The sequence below is a fragment of the Coregonus clupeaformis genome, chromosome 8 (genome assembly GCF_020615455.1).
Source record: "Coregonus clupeaformis isolate EN_2021a chromosome 8, ASM2061545v1, whole genome shotgun sequence".
Taxonomy (NCBI): domain Eukaryota; kingdom Metazoa; phylum Chordata; class Actinopteri; order Salmoniformes; family Salmonidae; genus Coregonus; species Coregonus clupeaformis.
Window position 1 is genome coordinate 35,775,213 of NC_059199.1, and position 19,274 is coordinate 35,794,486.

Consider the following 19,274-nt stretch of genomic DNA (forward strand, 5'->3'; position numbering starts at 1 on the left):
GAAAGCATTCCATAGGGATGCTGGCCCATGGATTTAACGATTTACATCAATAGGGATTATAGCTTTCACCTGCATTCACTTGGTCAGTCTGTCATGGAAAGAGCAGGTGTTCATAATGTTTTGTACAGTGTGTATAACATGATTATATACAATCATATTTCATACAGCTGCTTGAAGTTCCAGCAAGGCCTGCTAATGGAGTAATAGCTCACAGATTGGCAGGTTATTGCAGAGTGAGAGGTGGACTAAGTAGCCTCTCGGTCTGGTGGGGTCTTACAGCGTTGGTTTGATATCTTTTTGTTATGGAATGTCTTTTAGATTTTCCCTTTTTCTATATTATTTGTCACCATTTCAACTTCAATGACCTGGTTGGGCTGGCCGACTAGAGTCCGGACAGAACTCCCCCTGGACCCTGGTAAGTATGCAGGTACATTACAGACATCGGTCTGCTTACTCTTTAGTTTCATGCTGAACAAACATAAAGTTGAAGTCGGAAGTTTACATACACCTTAGCCAAATACATTTAAACTCAGTTTTTCACAATTCCTGACATTTAATCCTAGTAAATATTCCCTGTCTTAGGTCAGTTAGGATCACCACTTTATTTTAAGAATGTGAAATGTCAGAATAATAGTAGAGAGTGATTTATTTCAGCTTTTATTTCTTTCATCACATTCCAAGTGGGTCAGAAGTTTACATACTGTACACTCAATTAGTATTTGGTAGCATTGCCTTTAAATTGTTTAACTTGGGTCAAAAGTTTCAGGTAGCCTTCCACAAGCTTCCCACAATAAGTTGGGTGAATTTTGGCCCATTCCTCCTGACAGAGCTGGTGTAACTGAGTCAGGTTTGTAGGCCTCCTTGCTCGCACACACTTTTTCAGTTCTGCCCACAAATTTCATATAGGCTTGAGGTCAGGGCTTTGTGATGGCCACTCCAATACCTTGACTTTGTTGTCCTTAAGCCATTTTGCCACAACTTTGGAAGTATGCTTGGGGTCATTGTTCATTTGGAAGACTCATTTGCGACCAAGCTTTAACTTCCTGACTGATATCTTGAATGTTGCTTCAATATATCCACATAATTTTCCTTCCTCATGATGCCATCTATTATGTGAAGTGCACCAGTCCCTTCTGCAGCAAAGCACCCCCACAGCATGATGCTGGCACCCCCGTGCTTCATGATTGGGATGGTGATCTTCGGCTTGCAAGTACCCCCTTTTTCCTCCAAACATAACGATGGTCATTATGGTCAAACAGTTCTATTTTTGTTTCATCACACCAGAGGACATTTCTCCAAAAAGTATGTGCACCATGTGCAGTTGCAAACCATAGCCTGGCTTTTTATGGCGGTTTTGGAGCAGTAGCTTCTCCTTGCTGAGCGGCCTTTCAGGTTATGTCGATATAGGACTCGTTTTACTGTGGATATACAGTCGTGGTCAAAAGTTTTGAGAATGACACAGGTATTGGTCTCCACAAAGTTTGCTGCTTCAGTGTTCTTAGATCTTTATGTCAGTAGTTACTATGGTACACTGAAGTATAATTCAGAGTAAGTATTCCATAAGTGTCAAAGGCTTTCATTGACAATGACATTCAGTTTATGCAAAGAGTCAATATTTGCAGTGTTGACCCTTCTTTTTCAAGACCTCTGCAATCCGCCCTGGCATGCTGTCAATTAATTTCTGGGCCACATCCTGACTGATGGCAGCCCATTCTTGCATAATCAATGCTTGGAGTTTGTCAGAAGTTGTGGGTTTTTGTTTGTCCACCTGCCTCTTGAGGATCGACCACAAGTTCTCAATGGGATTAAGGTCTGGGGAGTTTACTGGCCATGGACCCAAAATGTCGATGTTTTGTTCACCGAGCCACTTAGTTATCACTTTTGACTTATGGCAAGGTGCTCCATCATGCTGGAAAAGGCATTGCTCGTCACCAAACTGTTCTTGGATGGTTGGGAGAAGTTGCTCTCGGAGGATGTGTTGGTACCATTCTTTATTCATGGCTGTGTTCTTAGGCAAAATTGTGAGTGAGCCCACTCCCTTGGCTGAGAAGCAACCCAACACATGAATGGTCTCAGGATGCTTTACTGTTGGCATGACACAGGACTGATGGTAGCGCTCACCTTGTCTTCTCCGGACAAGCTTTTTTCCGGATGCCCCAAACAATCGGAAAGGGGATTCATCAGAGAAAATGACTCTACCCCAGTCCTAAGCAGTCCAATCCCTGTATCTTTTGCAGAATATCAGTCTGTCCCTGATGTTTTTCCTGGAGAGGTGGCTTCTTTGCTGCCCTTCTTGACACCAGGCCATCCTCCAAAAGTATTTGCCTCACTGTGCGTGCAGATGCACTCACACCTGCCTGCTGCCATTCCTGAGCAAGCTCTGCACTGGTGGTGCCCCGATCCTGCAGCTGAGTCAACTTTAGGAGACGGTCCTGGCGCTTGCTGGACTTTCTTGGGCTCCCTGACGCCTACTTCACAACAATTGAACCTCTCTCCTTGAAGTTCTTGATCATCCGATAAATGGTTGATTTAGGTGCAATCTTACTAGCAGCAATATCCTTTCCTGTGAAGCCCTTTTTGTGCAAAGCAATGATGACGGCACGTGTTTCCTTGCAGGTAACCATGGTTGACAGAGGAAGAACAATGATTTCAAGCACCACCCTCCTTTTAAAGCTTCCAGTCTGTTATTCTGACTCAATCAGCATGACAGAGTGATCTCCAGCCTTGTCCTCGTCAACACTCTCACCTGTGTTAATGAGACAATCACTGACATGATGGCAGCTGGTCCTTTTGGGGCAGGGCTGAAATGCAGTGGAAATGTTTTTTGGGGATTAAGTTCATTTTCATGGCAAAGAGAGACTTTGCAATTCATCTGATCACTCTTCATGACATTCTGGAGTATATGCAAATTACCATCATCAACACTGAGGCAGCAAACTTTGTGGAGACCAATACGACCAATGTCATTCTCAAAACTTTTGACCACAACTGTAGATACTTTTGTACCGGTTTCCTCCAGCATCTTCACAAGGTCCTTTGCTGTTGTTCTGGGATTGATTTACACAGAACGCGTCTCCTTCCTGAGCTGTATGAAGGCTGCGTGGTCCCATGGTGTTCATACTTGCGTACTATTGTTTGTACAGACGAACGTGGTACCTTCAGGCGTTTGGAATATGCTCCCAAGGATGAACCACACTTGTGGAGGTCTACAATTTTTTTCCTGAGGTCTTGGCTGATTTATTTAGATTTTACCATGATGTCAAGCAATTGGCACTGAGTTTGAAGGTAGGCCTTGAAATACATCCACAGGTACACCTCCAATTGACTCAAATTATGTCAATTAGCCTATCAGAAGCTTGTAAAGCCATTACATTTTCTGGAATTTTCCAAGCTGCTTAAAGGCACAGTCAACTTAGTGTATGTAAACTTCTGACCCACTGGAATTGTGATAGTGAATTATAAGTGAAATAATCTGTCTGTAAACAATTGTTGGAAAAATTACTTGTGTCATGCACAAAGTAGATGTCCTAACCAACTTGCCAAAACTATAGTTTGTTAACAAGAAATGTATGGAGTGGTTGAAAAACGAGTTTTAATGACTCCAACCCAAGTGTATGTAAACTTCCGACTTCAACTGTATTTATATCAGGTTATGGACCAGTTAGTTAGGCTTGGACCCCTTGACATGGAGAGTATACTTATTTGTAGAATGGCTAGTGAGTTTCGTAACATGACATCTTCAGAACAACACAGGCAGACACTCACACAGGTTCAAAAGAAAAGACAGTGAATTGTCTGTACATTTTTATTAAACCTTTAGTACAAACTGCAAAAGTAAAAAACTGGCAATATAACCAACATGAAATCTTTCCAAGTGAAAGGAAAGCTGGAGACGAGGCGCTAATAAATTAACTTGCCAGACCGTGAGCAATAGTTTATACTGTAGAAAAAGAAAATGCAACCAAAAAAAAAATCAGAATAAAATACATTGTAAGGCCATAAAAACTTGACAACCACTTTCTGTTGAAAACACCCGACTTGGTTTTCATTAAATACTCCTAAAACAGTTCAGTCTTCTGTAAAGGACAACAACCAACAAACTGGATAATAAGATCACCTTGTCAGCCACCACTGGCAAGCTCAGTGCAACATGAGGAGCTACTACATCGTTGAATTTTCAGTAATGAAAATGTAAAACACATTTTTTGTGAACATATTTTCCCTTTTCTTTAAAAAAGTAAAGCTAAAAAAAAAATAAAAAAAACTTACAAAACAACTGGGGGCCATTGCTACTCCATATCTTTCTCACTGATGTAAGCAGCACTTAAATGTATACACGTAACCAGAGCAACCCTGTAAGCGTCAAACTCACACACATGAAGAAACTGAAACGTAAGGCTTTTTCTTCATCAAGCACTTCCTCCCTTGCTTCCTCTAATACCTTTAGATGTATCATTCCTTCACCCCAGAAAAGGCTCAAGTATTTAAAGACATTTACAGGATTATGTACAAAAGTTTATGTTTTTGTGTTGGACTTTCTCCTAAAATCATTCATAATATATCTGAAAAAGGGAAAATGCAAAAGCAAAAAAAAGAAGTTGATTTCATTATTTCACATTTTACACCCTTTGACTAGTGGTTCTACTCGCACATCAGAACAAATACACAATCAAAATATAAAATAATAATAAAATAATTAATGTTTACTGGTACAGCTGAGACGATAGGACTGGAAGAATGGAATGTTAACATGATTGCACATCTAGAAGAGGAGAGCCTAGAACCCTAACCCTGTCGGAGAAGAGAGCCTAGAACCATAACCCTGTGGGAGAGGAGAGCCTAGAACCCTAACCTAACCCTGTGGGACATGAAAACCTAGAACCCCATCCCTGTGGGAGAGGACAGTCTAGAGGCTACCGCCCTGTGGGAGAGGAGGCTAGCAGTTAGCCAGCACCCCACCTTTCGTTTGTATTGTTATACAGTAATAATAACCAACAGCACCAAAAACAATGGATCTCCTTGCTTAGTATCAGGCACAGTTTTCACTCGCTAGCAAAGGAGGCCTCCCTCCTACTACGGGGACAGAGACCAGCGGCACCTAGGTCTGTATTTCTGACATACAGCCACGGCACATAGGTCTGTGTTTCTGACATACAGCCATGGCACTGCTAGTTCCACAGCCACCAAGGAAAATAACAACAACAAAATAAACACAGAAGACTAAAATCAAAGCTAAAATACAAATTAAAACAAGCCAGCCAAAACACATCTGCCTTTCAAGTTTTACCTGGTGTGGGTTAGGGAGCAACAGGCCCTGAACAACAGGAGCTGCTGCAGGTAAAATAGGAGAATAAAAACAACTCATCTTCAAAAACTGATGAGAGCAAACTTTGGGTTCTACTTGGGTGTGTGCAAGGGGCACAACATTTACCTGTGAACTTTATTTAATGCTAAGGACGACATCACCTAACCCCACCCCCCAACAACAACAAAAAAGAAACTGAAAATAGTTTTTTCCCCGTGCTAGTGCAAAAAAATACAGTTTGCTTTCACAAGTTTGCCATACTAAGGGGGGAGTAGTTTGTCATAGTAAAGGGCATAGGTGGGGGAGATTTGGGGCATTAAAAGCAAAACATATTTTTTCTTTCTTTAAAAAGGGCAACAGTGATTTGCCAAACTAAGATGGAGGGGCAGTGGGGGATGTTAACGTCCTCATGAGACGGCTGCGGGTGACAGGTGGGAGGAGGAGAGGCGTGACAGGGACACTTCCACGGTGGCTCTCTTCCGGGGCCCGCGTTTGGGTGGTGGTTTGAAGGGGCTCGCACCATTATATTTCTCAGTTGTCTTCTCCAGGGCCTTGCCACACACCTGCTTCACCAAGCTGTTGATCTGCTCCTGCAATGAGGTGAAGGCACAGGGGGCACAGTCAGGGAAGGGAGGAATCCGAGCGAGAACATATGCGTTATAATGAACAAATCTCATATTTATCCAAACATTGCATGTTACGTCACTCCACTGTTGAAGGTTCTGATCAATTCTACTCAGATAAGAGCGGGCCATCCCAGCAAACCAAAATCAGTTCTGTGAACGTTCCCAGAACATTCATTAGGTTGCCCCAAAAGTTCTAATAACACAAAAACTGACCAGTTGTGCTGATGATTATACAATGTTTGATTGCAAGAACCTTCCAAGAACACATTTAGCTATTATATTACCTGGAAACATAATAAGAACCTTAGGGGAATGTCCTGCAGTGGTTGTTACAGATGTTGTGCACAACATTTTAGTGAATGTTAGGAAAACATTCCAAGGATATTTTATTTAAAACATATATAAAAATAAAATATATATATATATATATATATATATATATATATATATATATATATATATATATATATATATACACACACACCGGTATATATATATTTGTTATCAAAAACATTATTTTAAGGTTTTTTGGATGTTATCATCCTAATGTTAGATAAAACCCTAACTAGCTTAGGGCGCTATTCAATCCATATCGCAGAGGTTCAGTGTTAAAGCCCAATTTAAATTTAAAGGCAATGTTCCCAAGGTAGTGAAGACTGCATTCACAGTAAACGCTCAATCAGAAAATTAGCTTTACATGTCTATCGAGCAATCTGTAACGCTTCAGCGATAGATTGAATAGCGCCCTTAATGGGAATGTTAGCTTACGTCCTGGGAATGTTCCCGGTTTGCTGGGATGGCATCTTACCTCATCATAACGATACATCATCTTGAGGCCTCTGCAGGACTTGTGATTCTGCACGTATCTCAGAGCACACTCCAGACAGAAGACCACATTCTCATTCTCCTGGACCACCTGGGATAAACAACACAACACATATTTTCATGGAGTGGTTAACTAAATGCATCTATACATGGAGTGGTTAACTAAATGCATCTTTAGATGGAGTGGTTAACTACATTCATCCTCACCCTTGCCCAGCACCAGCGCTAGTCCTAACCCCAACTAATCTTAGCATTAGTCTCCGTAACCCAGCCCCAGCCCTAACTCTAGCACTATTCCCCGTGGCACAGCTCTCACCATGGACAGGTAGCAGAGGTGTTGGCAGGTCTGGCAGCGTCTCTCTGATGACTCTAGTGCCAGCCACTTCCTGGGTTTCTTGCGTCCGTCGCCGGGCACCAGGTTGTTGTTGTGTGTTCCGTAGCGGGCAGAGGACAGAAGCCCCGCCTCGTACAGTTCCTGCCGTTGTCTCATCTCTATGTTCCTATTGCAGCAGACAGAGCAACACAACTCAGTGATTCAGAACACTACAACACACTTCGGCACAACACGACAACTCACAACTCCGTGATTTAGCACAGTACAGCAAACAACAGTTAGTACTATTTCAATGTCTTTCTGCCTTGAAGTAGACACTAAGCCAATCCATTAAAGCATGGAGTGTATTTGGGGTCTTTGATCATACTGCTATGGCAACAGTGGATGGAGGATGATGCCGTCCCTAACATCTGACGCAAACGGCATCCATATTATGATGTGCCCGGTTTCCATGGCTACTCACCTGAGGTCTTTGAGAAGAGCGGAGATCGTAGTCAGAAGGTGTCCGTTCTCGCGTTTGGATTCGGCCGTGGCAATCTGGTAGAGTAACTTCTCCATGGAGAAGGGTTTGGCTATGTGCCGGCATTTCAGGTCCTACAGAGGGAAGGCAGAGAGACACTGGGTTAACACAGAACATATTCTAGAGCCTTTTAAGGCAGCCAGATTAAAACTACATTACAGATTACACATGACACTACACTAATCAACAGGAACAAAAATCTGCATAGACTATACAGCAGGGCTCTCCAACCCTGTTCCTGGAGAGCTACAATACCCTCATGGAGGTTTCAGCTCCAACCCCAGTTTTAACTAACCTGATTAATCTTATCAACCAGCTAATTATTAGAATCAGGTGTGCTAAATTAGGGTTGGAGCGAAAACCTACAGGACAGATTAGCTTTCCAGGAACAGGGATGGGCAGCCCTGTTCTAGAGATACTGGTGTAAACAATGAGCTATGTCTCTAAACAGCCACAGGGAGGCAGCAGAAAGCAGCTCCAGCTTCAGCCTTACCTTAGAAGCCTCGTATCCCAGGTTCATCCACTGGGGGGTGGCAAAGTGAACAGTTTCCGACACACCGTAGCCACAGCAGACCTTGGACACAAAGGTCCCGGGGAAGCAGACCACGAACTGACCACTCTGCTGGACGGTGCGGTGGACCTTGATACCCTCCCGACAAAGCACCTCTGGAGATATCATGATGTTCTTCTCCAGCATCTCCAGCCCGGGGGTCCCATTGGCCTGCAGCAGTGTGTGTACGACCTTGTCAAGCTTCACCTTCTCCTCAGCAGGAACAGAATACCTGGCAGGGTGAGAGGGAACCACTCAGGTTCATGCAACTCTGTGTGTGTATGTGGTATGCTGGACATCAACTGTGCAGTGTAACCCCTCAGCTTTGAACAATCAGGAGGTAGGTCTGTGCTTACGCACTGCCTCCAGAGGTTAGAGAGAGCAAGAGAGAGAGCTAGAGGGAAGGTTGAGAAAGTGAATGAGAGCCTGAGAGGCGGCTTTCCTGTGGGGCTCATAGCCTGTAGACACTGTAGGTAGAGCGGTCTGGCCGTCTGTGGTTTCATCTGTCAAATGGAGGACCTTGATTGCATAATAGAACGAGATCTATTTTTAACTGAGACTCACTGGACAACTAAGTCCTCTGGGAATAGTGTAACAGACTTATGCTTGTCCTAGGGCATCCCAAACTAGCACTTCCTGTAACTCTAGGACATGTAGACAGACTGTCTAGCCCTTTCCTGTAACTCTAGGACATGTAGACAGACTGTCTAGCCCTTTCCTGTAACTCTAGGACATGTATAGGAACAGTCCGGAGACACACCATGAAAAGATGAGGGGAACATTCATACTTCAAGAGAGCAGGCAGTCAATGATGTTGATTATGACTTGCCTTCATCTCAGGAACCTCCTAGCACATTGCTACTCACCTGTGTCACCACCAATGGGCAGGTAGCACACATGGGGAAGGAGGGAGGGGTTGGGCTGGTGGATGTCCACAGCCAATGCCCTTTCTCAACCCCCTTCATTACCATCACATTCAAGTTGGGCTAATGCAAAGAGAATAAACATTGCCTCCATAACAGGTCAATACAACACACTAATGTCTGTGGCTTTCGCTGCCACCCAGTCGTTTCTTGTTGTAAGTAAATGTAGCTTTAATGAGAGACACTTTGGCATAAATACATAATATTTCCAAAAGACTGGCATGTTCAAGGAAGGTGGAATTTGATCAGCTAATTACAAGCCTGATCCGAGATGGGTGTTATCAATGACAGGGCTTTGTCATGTTTTATATCACGTATTCCATGTCACCTTAGAAAAACCACATATCTTTGTAATGTCCTTGTACTGTACACATCTACCTGTGAGGAGGAAGAGAGAGCCAGAGGTGGTCATGTTGGGATACTTACCAAATGCAGTCAGCACCAGTGTGTAAGTAATCAATGTATGGAAGGCGGTTTTGGTCTCGAGACCAGCATGAGGTAGAAAAGACCATGCCAATGTTCAGCCAGGGAATGGTCACTCCTACGGAGAGAGACAGAGAAGTCAGTTTTAAAACCGCAGACGCCACAACAGGCATCACAATGGGAAGATCTCAATTGCCTACTCCTCGCGTCCTCTCTGCTCATCTCTTTCTCAAAACCCATTGGAGGAAAAGGTCACAGGGGAGGGACCACTGGCTTTCTCATCCAATGGGTTTTGAGAAGGAGACGAGAGGAGTATGCAATTGAGATCTTCCCATTGTCTCCAGCAGAGAGACATGTGCCTCAGGGGTGAAGGTTAGTGTGAGAGAGGGGGTGAGGATCAGGGGTGAGGGTTAGGGGTTAGAGTGAGGATGAGGGGTTAAGGTAGAAATCTCACCGGGCACAGCTCCAAGATGCCGCAGAATGGATCCAGAGTTATTTGGGAGGACAGTGAGGTTCCATCCATGTCTGAAAGGGAGAGTGAACAGTCATTGAAAGGGTTAGAGAAAGGACACAGTCATTCCACAGTGGCCAGTCAAGAGATATTGTTGGTCCCGCTTTAAATGACGTGCAGCTTATAAAAGCTTCATAAAGCCGTCATAAACACTACATAAATGTGTTACAAATCTATAACCGTATGTCATGCTTTATAAAGGGTTCATAAATGTGGCATAACTGTGTGACATAACCGCCAATGTCAAATGTGACATAACCCACTATATGGCATACGCACCTCTTAATAAAGGCCTTATAAATCATATTAAATTGAGGCTTCAAAGCATTTTTAACCCTGTCATGCTGTATCATATTTGACATAGTGGGTTATGTCATAAATGACATTGGTCATTATGTCACAGTTATGCCACATTTATTAACCCTTTATAAAGCATGACATACTTAAAACATTGATGTAGTGCTTAGGAAGTCTTTATAAGCTGAAAGTAATTTAAAGCTGGACCATATAGGGTCGCCTCCATGGTAATTTTTAGGGTGTGATGACATTGGGTCTTCTTACTTAGAAAATGGCTCTGACTTTCCCACGGGGAAGCCACTTCCGTGTGTGTTGGTGTCCACTTTCCCATAATGCACTGCCACATGACAGTGCCTCTGCTCCACTATCCTCCAGTATTCTTGCTGTAAAGGAAGAGAAAAAGGAGAAGTGAGCAGTTATCAATAAATGTGCATACTAAAAAAAAGATTTAAGTAGTGACTAATAAATGGAGCCGGAGGTCAATAGTATGCTACAGTAGTGCGCTGACCCCTACATAAGGCCAGTAGGGATTGAGACTGGTTCCATTCTTACCTCGACCTCAGCAGCCCCGGGCTCTTTGTTAAAGCACATGGTCATGGTGTTCCTGGCTATCCTAAAGAAGTTGGTGAGAGATACAGATTTCCCCTGCAACACAACAGAAGCCACATAGTACAGCTAACATCAAACAGCAAATACTGTCCTATAGACGAGCCTTGAAGAGAAACATATAGCCATACACCAGGGCATACTTCTGCAATGAAAAATGAAAGACTGCATGACCTGAGTGTACTGTATGCAAGTCTCTGCAGCTCCATGTCTGTGTCGAACGTTTCTGAGCATGACTAGTTAATATGAACCTTCCCTGGGATGCCTACTCAGATTGGAGGGGCCTTGATGGCGTCTATAAAATCTGCCTGTACTGTCCCTGGATTTAAGACCCCGCTCACATCTCCTCTCTGTAAGAACTGGGTTACTGTAACTGTACTGATCTCACATCTTATGGGTCTGCTTGTGTTGGGGACTTGGTTACAAAAAGGAGGAGGGAAAAGATTGAAATGGAATCCAGACCAGAACGGTGTTTGAGATGTCATGAGATCATAGACACACAGCAGGTTGAGGAAGGAGAGGGCTAGGGTTAGAAACTACATGCACATCATCACACTCTTCCATGAGAAGGGCACCAAGGGGAACGTCTGGGTCAGGAAGCTATTGTGTGTGGGTGTGTGGGCAGGGGTAACACAGAGAGAGGCAGGGCAGAGTGATGTGGAGTAGAGAGGCAGAGGCCTGCTGTCTGAGGCTCCATTTCAACCAGCGCAGCACTGACCTACATTCCATCAGCTACAACAACAGAACAGAGCAGGCAGGACTGGATCTAGATACCATGTTTCCCTTCCTCCTGTAGCATGAACAGGGCATGAGAGGAATGAACAAAAACACTGATTTAAAAAGGGATGTGCAAAGTTGTCGCCCGGGCTTCACCTTGTAAATACACTTGTGCTGGTCACTGAGAACGCCTTTCTCCATATCCTCATCCTCCTCCTCTTCCTCCTGCTGTGTCTTGTCCCCATTCTTCTTTTCCTGAGCGAACAGCCTCCGGCGTCCCACCTTCAGCTGCTGACTGTCCAGCTCCTTCAGCCGGCTGCACAGCTGACCGTTGCTGCGCTTCACCAGACTGCCGGCCAGCCCGTTCTTGGGCTCGTAGCGCGGCAGGGCCAGGCTCCTCTCGGTGTGGCCTTCCAGGGGCCCCCTGCGGCGCTCCAGGCCCTCCTTCTCCTGCAGCACCTCCCTCTCCAGGCGGCGGTGCTCCTCGGGGGTCAGAGAGTCATAAGACAGCAGGTACTGGAGGTAGGACTCCTGCAGCTTGGCCAGCCGGTCCTGGGCTGACTTGGGGATCCGCAGCAGATCAGCCAGTTTACTCCACTTCTTCAGGTCCATCACCTGCTGCATGCCGCCCATGTCATTAATCAGCTGGAAGAACCGAGCCAGGTCCACCTCACAGCCGCCTGGGGAGAGAGATATGGGTGAGGGTCAATGGCCATGAGTTTAACACTTCTACAGTAATGATAGCATTACAATCGGCCGCATTCTCATACAGACTCAAACATATATTTCAGTCAGATACACTGACTGGGCTCTGAAACAGGCCAAGGGAGTCTGAAGGTGAGAGGCTGTTTAAAAACACATCAAGCTGCTGAGTGAGAAATCTAAGGAGGCAGACAAGCTGCTGGGAATATTGTTTTACTGCCTCACAGACATACAGCTACATCTGAATATTGTTATTGAAATCTACAGTATAAATACAAGATACGGTTGGTGGAACGCAACAAACGTTTTATTGGATTGTCAATACATTCGAGACCCAATGTTTGCTAAAGAGGTTTGTTTTGCGACATTTGTCCAGCCTATGTAAGTGTGTCTGACTGTTTGAGACTAACCTATGAACAGGGGGATTGGGTTATTGCTGGTAAAGTAGAGACAGTCTATGAGTTAGACTCACCGATGAGCGGGGGGTCTTCCATTGTGATGCCCTGAGATTTGAGGTGCTTCTTGATGCAGGCTAGCCTCTGTACGTTGGGTCCCCAGCGACGGCCCAGCTTGTGGATGCGCTGCACCTGGGTCACAAAGCGCATCTCATCGTTCAGTTTGCACTCTGGGCGCCAGTCAGCCGGGGGAACCACCCGACAAAGTCCACAGGGCTCCGCTCCCTCCCGCACAGAGTCCAGGTACACCAGGGGGTCCTGGAACTCTCGCTGGGTGGGAGAGAACACTGGCGCCTCACCTAACGCCGCCCAGCTCGCCCTGCTCCTCTCTGCCCTCTCTTTATCCCGCTCTCTCTCCCACTCCCTATCAGGCCGGGGCTCTGCTGGTTTGTGAGGGATATGTCCGGGAGTGTGGCCAGGGGATTCTGAGGTAGTTGAGCGGTTGTGGTTGTGGTTAGGGTTAGAGGCAGCCTGCGCCCGCTGCTGTGCTTGTCTGATGAACATCAGCTTGCCGGCTGACGCCCGCTTGGGCCGCTGACGCTCTGGTTCTGGATTGGCTGGTGGTGTAGAGGGAGGAGTCGGGGGAGGGGGTGGGGCTAGCAGGGTCGGGGGAGGGGTGGTTTCCATGACGATGTGTCCGTTGGGGACCAAGGTCTTGTCCTGACAGGCTTTCTTACTGCGTGTCTCCAGAGGGCTGGTCTGGTGCTTGGTCTTACCGTCCAGAAGGCTGCTCTGGGGCTGTTTTGTCTTCTTAGGGTTGGGGTTAGTTTCCAGGACGACCAGCTTACCCTGGGAGTCAGCCACCGCGCCGATGGCCGCTGCCGCCACCTCCAGCCTCCGCTTGGAGTTCCTCAGCCCCTCACGCCCCTGCCTGCCCACCTCCAGCTTGGCACAGAGACGACCATTTAGCCGGCCGTTGAGGCGCACTCCGTCCTCGTTGGCCACCTTGTGCACCCCATTGGATAATAGCACCTGTTTGCGTGTTTTTGCTTTGCTATTCTGGGCTTTTCCTGAGTTGGCGAGGGGGAGTCGCTGGTGGCGCTGGAGGTGGTGGTGATTGTTGCTATGGGCTCTATGGGCAGCAGCAGTGCTGTGTTTGCGGTGCTTCAGTTTGGTTTTCTTGACCAGTTCTCGTTTTGCTTTGGTGTATGTGACGTGGCCCTTCACAGTTTTGGACGGCAGTCTGAAGTCTTTAGTTTTTTTGGCACCGGCCGTGTGCACGCCTGGCTGGGACGCCCGTGTTACTCCGTTCACTTTAAAGACCTGAGAGAGAGAGAGAGAGAGAGAGAGAGAGAGAGAGAGAGAGAGAGAGAGAGAGAGAGAGAGAGAGAGAGAGAGAGAGAGAGAGAGAGAGAGAGAGAGAGAGAGAGAGAGAGAGAGAGAGAGAGAGAGAGAGAGAGAGAGAGAGAGAGAGAGAGAGAGCGAGAGAGAGAGAGAGAGAGAGAGAGAGAGAGAGAGAGAGAACGAGAGAGAGAGAACGAGAGAGAGAGAGAGAACGAGAGAGAGAGAGAGAGAGAGAGAGCGCAAGAGATCAGAAAGATTTGTTCATAAACATTCTGTGCAGTGGTTCTGTGTTCTAACACACACACACACACACTCTCTCTGGAGCTGTGGCTTCACATTGAAGAAGTAAAAACTCGTAGCAAACATAAAATACTGCTGCTATTCATTGAAGCCTATACAGGGTTGCTGTACTTTCAAATCTGCTGTTATAGACAAACACTCTTCTCACAGGGCAAAAAACAGAACAATGTCAGCTTCAACAACAGCTGAAAAAAGCCATCCCGGCCCTAATATGGAGAGTGAGGCTTTCATTTCAGAGCCAACTGCTGTATGTAGAAAACACTACATAAAAAAGGGTTACTACTTGAAACTCTATCCCAGCACATAAAGCCAGTTTAATTTGGTATGGTTTCCTTAAGCTCTTTAATTTGCCTTTAATGCCTCAAATAAAAGGCTTTTTCCCCCTGCAGATCTGAGAACCCCTGCTGAACATGTGACCTCTGATTGTGGGTAGCTTAGGTTACATCGGGGACCTCATTGGCTAACAGCAGCTGGGGGAATAAAGCCATCCAGACCCACCAGCGGAAGAAGCAGAGTTGTCTCCCTCTCTCCTTTCCCTCCGCTGCCCCCTGAACGCCTCTGCGTTAGGAATACAATACAGCTGCAGCCCTGCTTCTATCAGGTGCAGCCAACACAAAGAGAGGCTATTAAAAGATAAGGGGAGTGAAATGTGACCCCCTTCATCAATCCTGCTCCCCTCCAAGTGGAAAAATACAGAGAACGACAGAGAGAGAGGCCTTAAATTGAAATTGAGAGGAGAGCGGGAAGAGAGGAGGAAGAGAGCATGAGAGAGAGAGCGTGAGAGAGAGATGGCAAACCCTGTCGCCCCAGCAGGCCAGAGTGATGGATAGCAGAGTGGCTAAACACAGGGTCTCAAAGCAGCACGATGCCACGATTCAACAAATACATCCTATTCTCAACTCTTGAGGGATAGGGTTATAACCAAAGACTACATCAAATTCTCAAGACTTCTGTCTGCAGAACTTAAACACCTTGCTTAAGGGTCAAACTCATCCATTTTGCCTCCACGACCAAAAGAACAGAAACAGAAAGCCAGTCAGCCAACTGTGACCGAACAGATATGCTGACAAAGGCACAGCGGGCTGGGTGGTGGATGTCTAGTTTAGTTTCACCACTAGAGAGCTCACTGGCTCTACTCTGCTTCACAACTCTCTCTCAAGGGTTGGTGTGCACGTGAGCAGCGGCCTTGCACTGTAATAGTCTGGTCTGAGACAGAGAGGAGAGAGAGAGAGAGAAGACTACATCCCAGCCCTGTGGAGCATGAGAAGGCCCCTGTAGAAAGCACCAAAAGACTGGTGGGAACAAAGGGGGAAAAAATCATTATAGGAACCACAGCCAACTCCTTGAAGTGGATTTTGGTCACATGTGAGTGGGAAGAGAGGAGGGTGGTGGCGGGGGATGGCCCAGGATGACATCATGTGTTGCTATAGCCCATCTGCAGGATGGCAGGAAGATTAACACGGAACATCTGCAGCTCAGCGGCCCATAGGAAGAGATCTACAGCTCAGCAACCAATAGGAAGAGACTGGATCAGGAAGAGGATCCGTAACTCAAGTTCCTTGGTGTCCACATCACCAACGAACTATCATGGTCCAAACACACCAAGACAGTCGTGAAGAGGGCACAACAACACCTTTTCCCCCTCAAGAGACTGAAAAGATTTGGCATGGGTCCCCAGATCCTCATAAAGTTATATAGCTGCACCATCGAGAGCATCCTGACCGGTTGCATCACCGCCTGGTATGGCAATTGCTCGGCATCTGACCGTAAGACGCTACAGAGGGTAGTGCGTATGGCCCAGTACATCACTGTGGCCAAGCTTCCTGCCATCCAGGACCTATATTCTAGGCAGTGTCAGAGGAAGGCCCAAAAAATGGTCAAAGACTCCAGTCACCCAAGTCATAGACGGTTCTCTCTGCTACCGCACGGCAAGCGGTAACGGAGCGCCAAGTCTAGAACCAAAAGGCTCCTTAACAGCTTCTACCCCCAAGCCATAAGACTGCTGAACAATTAATCAAATGGCCACCCGGACTATTTACATTGACACCCTCCCTTTGTTTTTACACTGCTGCTACTCGCTGTTTATTATCTATGCATCACTTTACCCACTTTACCCCTACCTACATGTACATATTACCTCGACTAACCTGTACCCCCGCACATTGACTCGGTACCGGTACCCCCTATAGATATAGCCTCGTTATTATTATTTTACTGTGTTACTTTTTAATTTACATTTAATTTTTTACTTTAGTTTATTTAGTAAATCTTTTCTTAACTCTTTCTTGAACTGCATTGTTGTTTAGGGGCTTGTAAGTAAGCATTTCACGGTTAGGTCTACACCTGTTGTATTCGGTGCATGTGACAAACCGATCCACCAAAAAAACACACAAAACAATGTAGCACTCAAAAGTACATAAAAACAAGCACATCAATGTGATCGCTGAAAAGATGTGGCCTTAGAGATCTGTCTACATGAATAGTCTTCAGCATACTGACTTTTAAACCGAGACAGAAAGGTCAACAGGAGACCGGAGCAGCAGTTTAATATTCCCGAGCAAATAAGATCCCTCAGTTCGGATTTCACAGAATATCATTACTCTGGCTTGCTCTAACTAGATGCTGTACAACAGGCCCATTGGGTTCTTGTATGATAACAATCATTTGACCTATGGCTGATTCCCTTCCACAGACGAGGGATCATGATCGCGTTGCTATCGGCCAGGGGATTGGACATCGGCCTGCTGCTGCACTCTCACAGTTAATATCAAAAAACTAGAATACCTCAAAATGATTGGAGCTCTGTTGCCAAGGATGGTAAATCTGCCAGTACAACACATGAACAGAGGTAAAGAGAGAGAGGGAGAAAGAGAAAGTGGAGAGGGGGAAGAGAGAAAGCAGAGAGAAGGCAGAGGGATAGAACAAAGGCCAATAACTTCAACGTAGTACGTCTTGGCTCTCCCCTGCTCATTGAGATTCATTGTTCCTTAATCAGTCAGTTGTCGGCACTTAAAACCGACAGGCCCGGCATCAACCTGAGACAGCATGGCCCTGGTCTGCCGGCCGTCTGGGGTAGCCGAGCTGCTGGTCTAGATGTTGCGCTCTCTGACGAGAGGCAAAGCCCACAGTGCTCCCCTCTGATTAGCTCATGTAGAAGCACAATGTGCATTTTAAACTGGGCCAAAGTTACTCTAGTCATCCCCTCCTCCTCTCCTCCTTAGCAGAGCTCCTTTAAACCCAGTGATGTAAAGTATTAAGTAAAAATACTTGAAAGTACTACTTAAGTAGTTTTTTGGGGTATCTGTACTTGACTATTTATATTTTTGACAACCTTTACTTCACTACATTCCTAAAGAAAATTATGTACTTTTTACTCCATACATTTTCCCTGACACCCAAAAGTACTCATTACATTTTGAATGCTTAGCAGGACAATAAAAATGGTCTAATTCACACACTTATCAAAAGAACATTCCTGGTCATCCCTACAGCCTCTTATCTGGTGGACTCACTAAACACATGCTTTGTTTGTAAATATATAATAAATAAATAAAAATGATGCCGTCTGGTTTGCTTAATAGAAGGACTTTGAAATGATTTATACTTTTACTTTTGATACTTAAGTATATTTTGTCAATTAAATTTATTTTTGATACTTGAGTATATTTAAAACCAAATACTTTTACTCAAGTAGTAGTTTACTGGGTGACTTTCAATTTTACTTGAGTCATTTTCTTTAAAAAGGTATCTTTACTTTTACTCAAGTATGACAATTGGGTATGACAATTATATATTTTTTCCACCACTGTTTAAACCCACTGAACGTCTTGGACAGGAAGGCAGCTTTCTCAGCCCAGCTTCAGTAGTAAATATAGTAGCAGACTGAAACGCAATCATTACACAGAGACAAAGGGAGGAGAGGAGAGGAAAGAAGCTCAGGGATTTCACACAACACTGAGCATGCTACTGTTACGTTACTCTATTAATAATATGTAATAGTTTATCATTGTCACACATTACTGCTCGTCTAATGATGATAATGTCTGCTCTTTAATAACTCGCCTGGTGGTTACTGAGGCATGCTGGTCAGCCATCTTTAGGACCATTATAGAGAGAGACATATTAGCCAAATCAACCAAGCATACTGTTCAGGTATAGATGAAGTATGATGCAGTACCTGCTTGTGGGGCTCCTCTGCAACCCTCCTGTGGGGCAGTCCATTGGTAGTGAGGCCTCTGGGTAAGGTGTGGCCCCTGGCTGTGGCCTCTGGCTGGCTGAGGGCCTGCTCCCTCCGGGCCTCCGCCCTCTCACTGCGCTCCCTCACCTGCACCCACTCCTTCCCTCTTGGCTTGGGGCTGTCCCGGGGCGTCTTGCTGTGGCCGTTCAACACTGAACCAACAGGAGAGAAAAGATGATCTTAGATCAGTTTAAAAGGATGCTTCTGTGTTAAGGCCCGAATTGAAAACGGATTAAACAGACCTATTTACACACATAATTAACATGTTTTTAGAATTTTTTGCAAATTTCTTGAAAATGAAATAAATAAATCTCTCATTTACATAAGTATGTGTTTCGTTGTATTCAGGACAAAAGTGAATTGCTTTGCCACATTTTTTGCATTATTACTTTAGTGCCTTGATGCAAACAAAATGCATGTATTTAAATATTTGTATTCTGTACAGGCTTCCTTCTTTTCACTCTGTCAAATTAGGTTAGTATTGTGGAGTAACTCCAATGTTGTTGCTCCATCCTCAGTTTTCTCCTATCACAGCCATTAAACTCTGCAACTGTTTTAAAGTCATCATTGGCCTCATGGTGAAATCCCTGAGTGGTTTCCTTCCTCTACGGCAACTGAGTTAGGAAGGACACCTGTATCTTTGTAGTGACTGGGTGTAT

At 45.3% G+C, this 19,274-nt stretch overlaps 1 protein-coding gene across 2 annotated transcripts in view; it reads right to left on the reverse strand.

Annotated features, from left to right (window-relative positions):
- Nucleotides 1-3,770: 3,770 nt before the first annotated feature.
- LOC121571968 (protein Jumonji) overlaps nucleotides 3,771-19,274 on the reverse strand; it is an 89,483-nt gene continuing 73,979 nt past the window's right edge. For both annotated transcript variants that reach the window (XM_041883779.2, XM_041883778.2), the window contains 12 exons: nucleotides 18,556-18,767; nucleotides 12,812-14,057; nucleotides 11,794-12,317; nucleotides 10,867-10,959; nucleotides 10,579-10,697; nucleotides 9,961-10,031; nucleotides 9,510-9,624; nucleotides 8,104-8,392; nucleotides 7,554-7,684; nucleotides 7,073-7,256; nucleotides 6,740-6,847; nucleotides 3,771-5,895 (listed from right to left, as the gene is read on the reverse strand). In XM_041883779.2, the coding sequence (XP_041739713.1) occupies nucleotides 5,713-5,895; nucleotides 6,740-6,847; nucleotides 7,073-7,256; nucleotides 7,554-7,684; nucleotides 8,104-8,392; nucleotides 9,510-9,624; nucleotides 9,961-10,031; nucleotides 10,579-10,697; nucleotides 10,867-10,959; nucleotides 11,794-12,317; nucleotides 12,812-14,057; nucleotides 18,556-18,767 (3,275 nt within the window). In that variant the 3' untranslated portion in view covers nucleotides 3,771-5,712. The remainder of the gene's footprint in view (nucleotides 5,896-6,739; nucleotides 6,848-7,072; nucleotides 7,257-7,553; nucleotides 7,685-8,103; nucleotides 8,393-9,509; nucleotides 9,625-9,960; nucleotides 10,032-10,578; nucleotides 10,698-10,866; nucleotides 10,960-11,793; nucleotides 12,318-12,811; nucleotides 14,058-18,555; nucleotides 18,768-19,274) is intronic.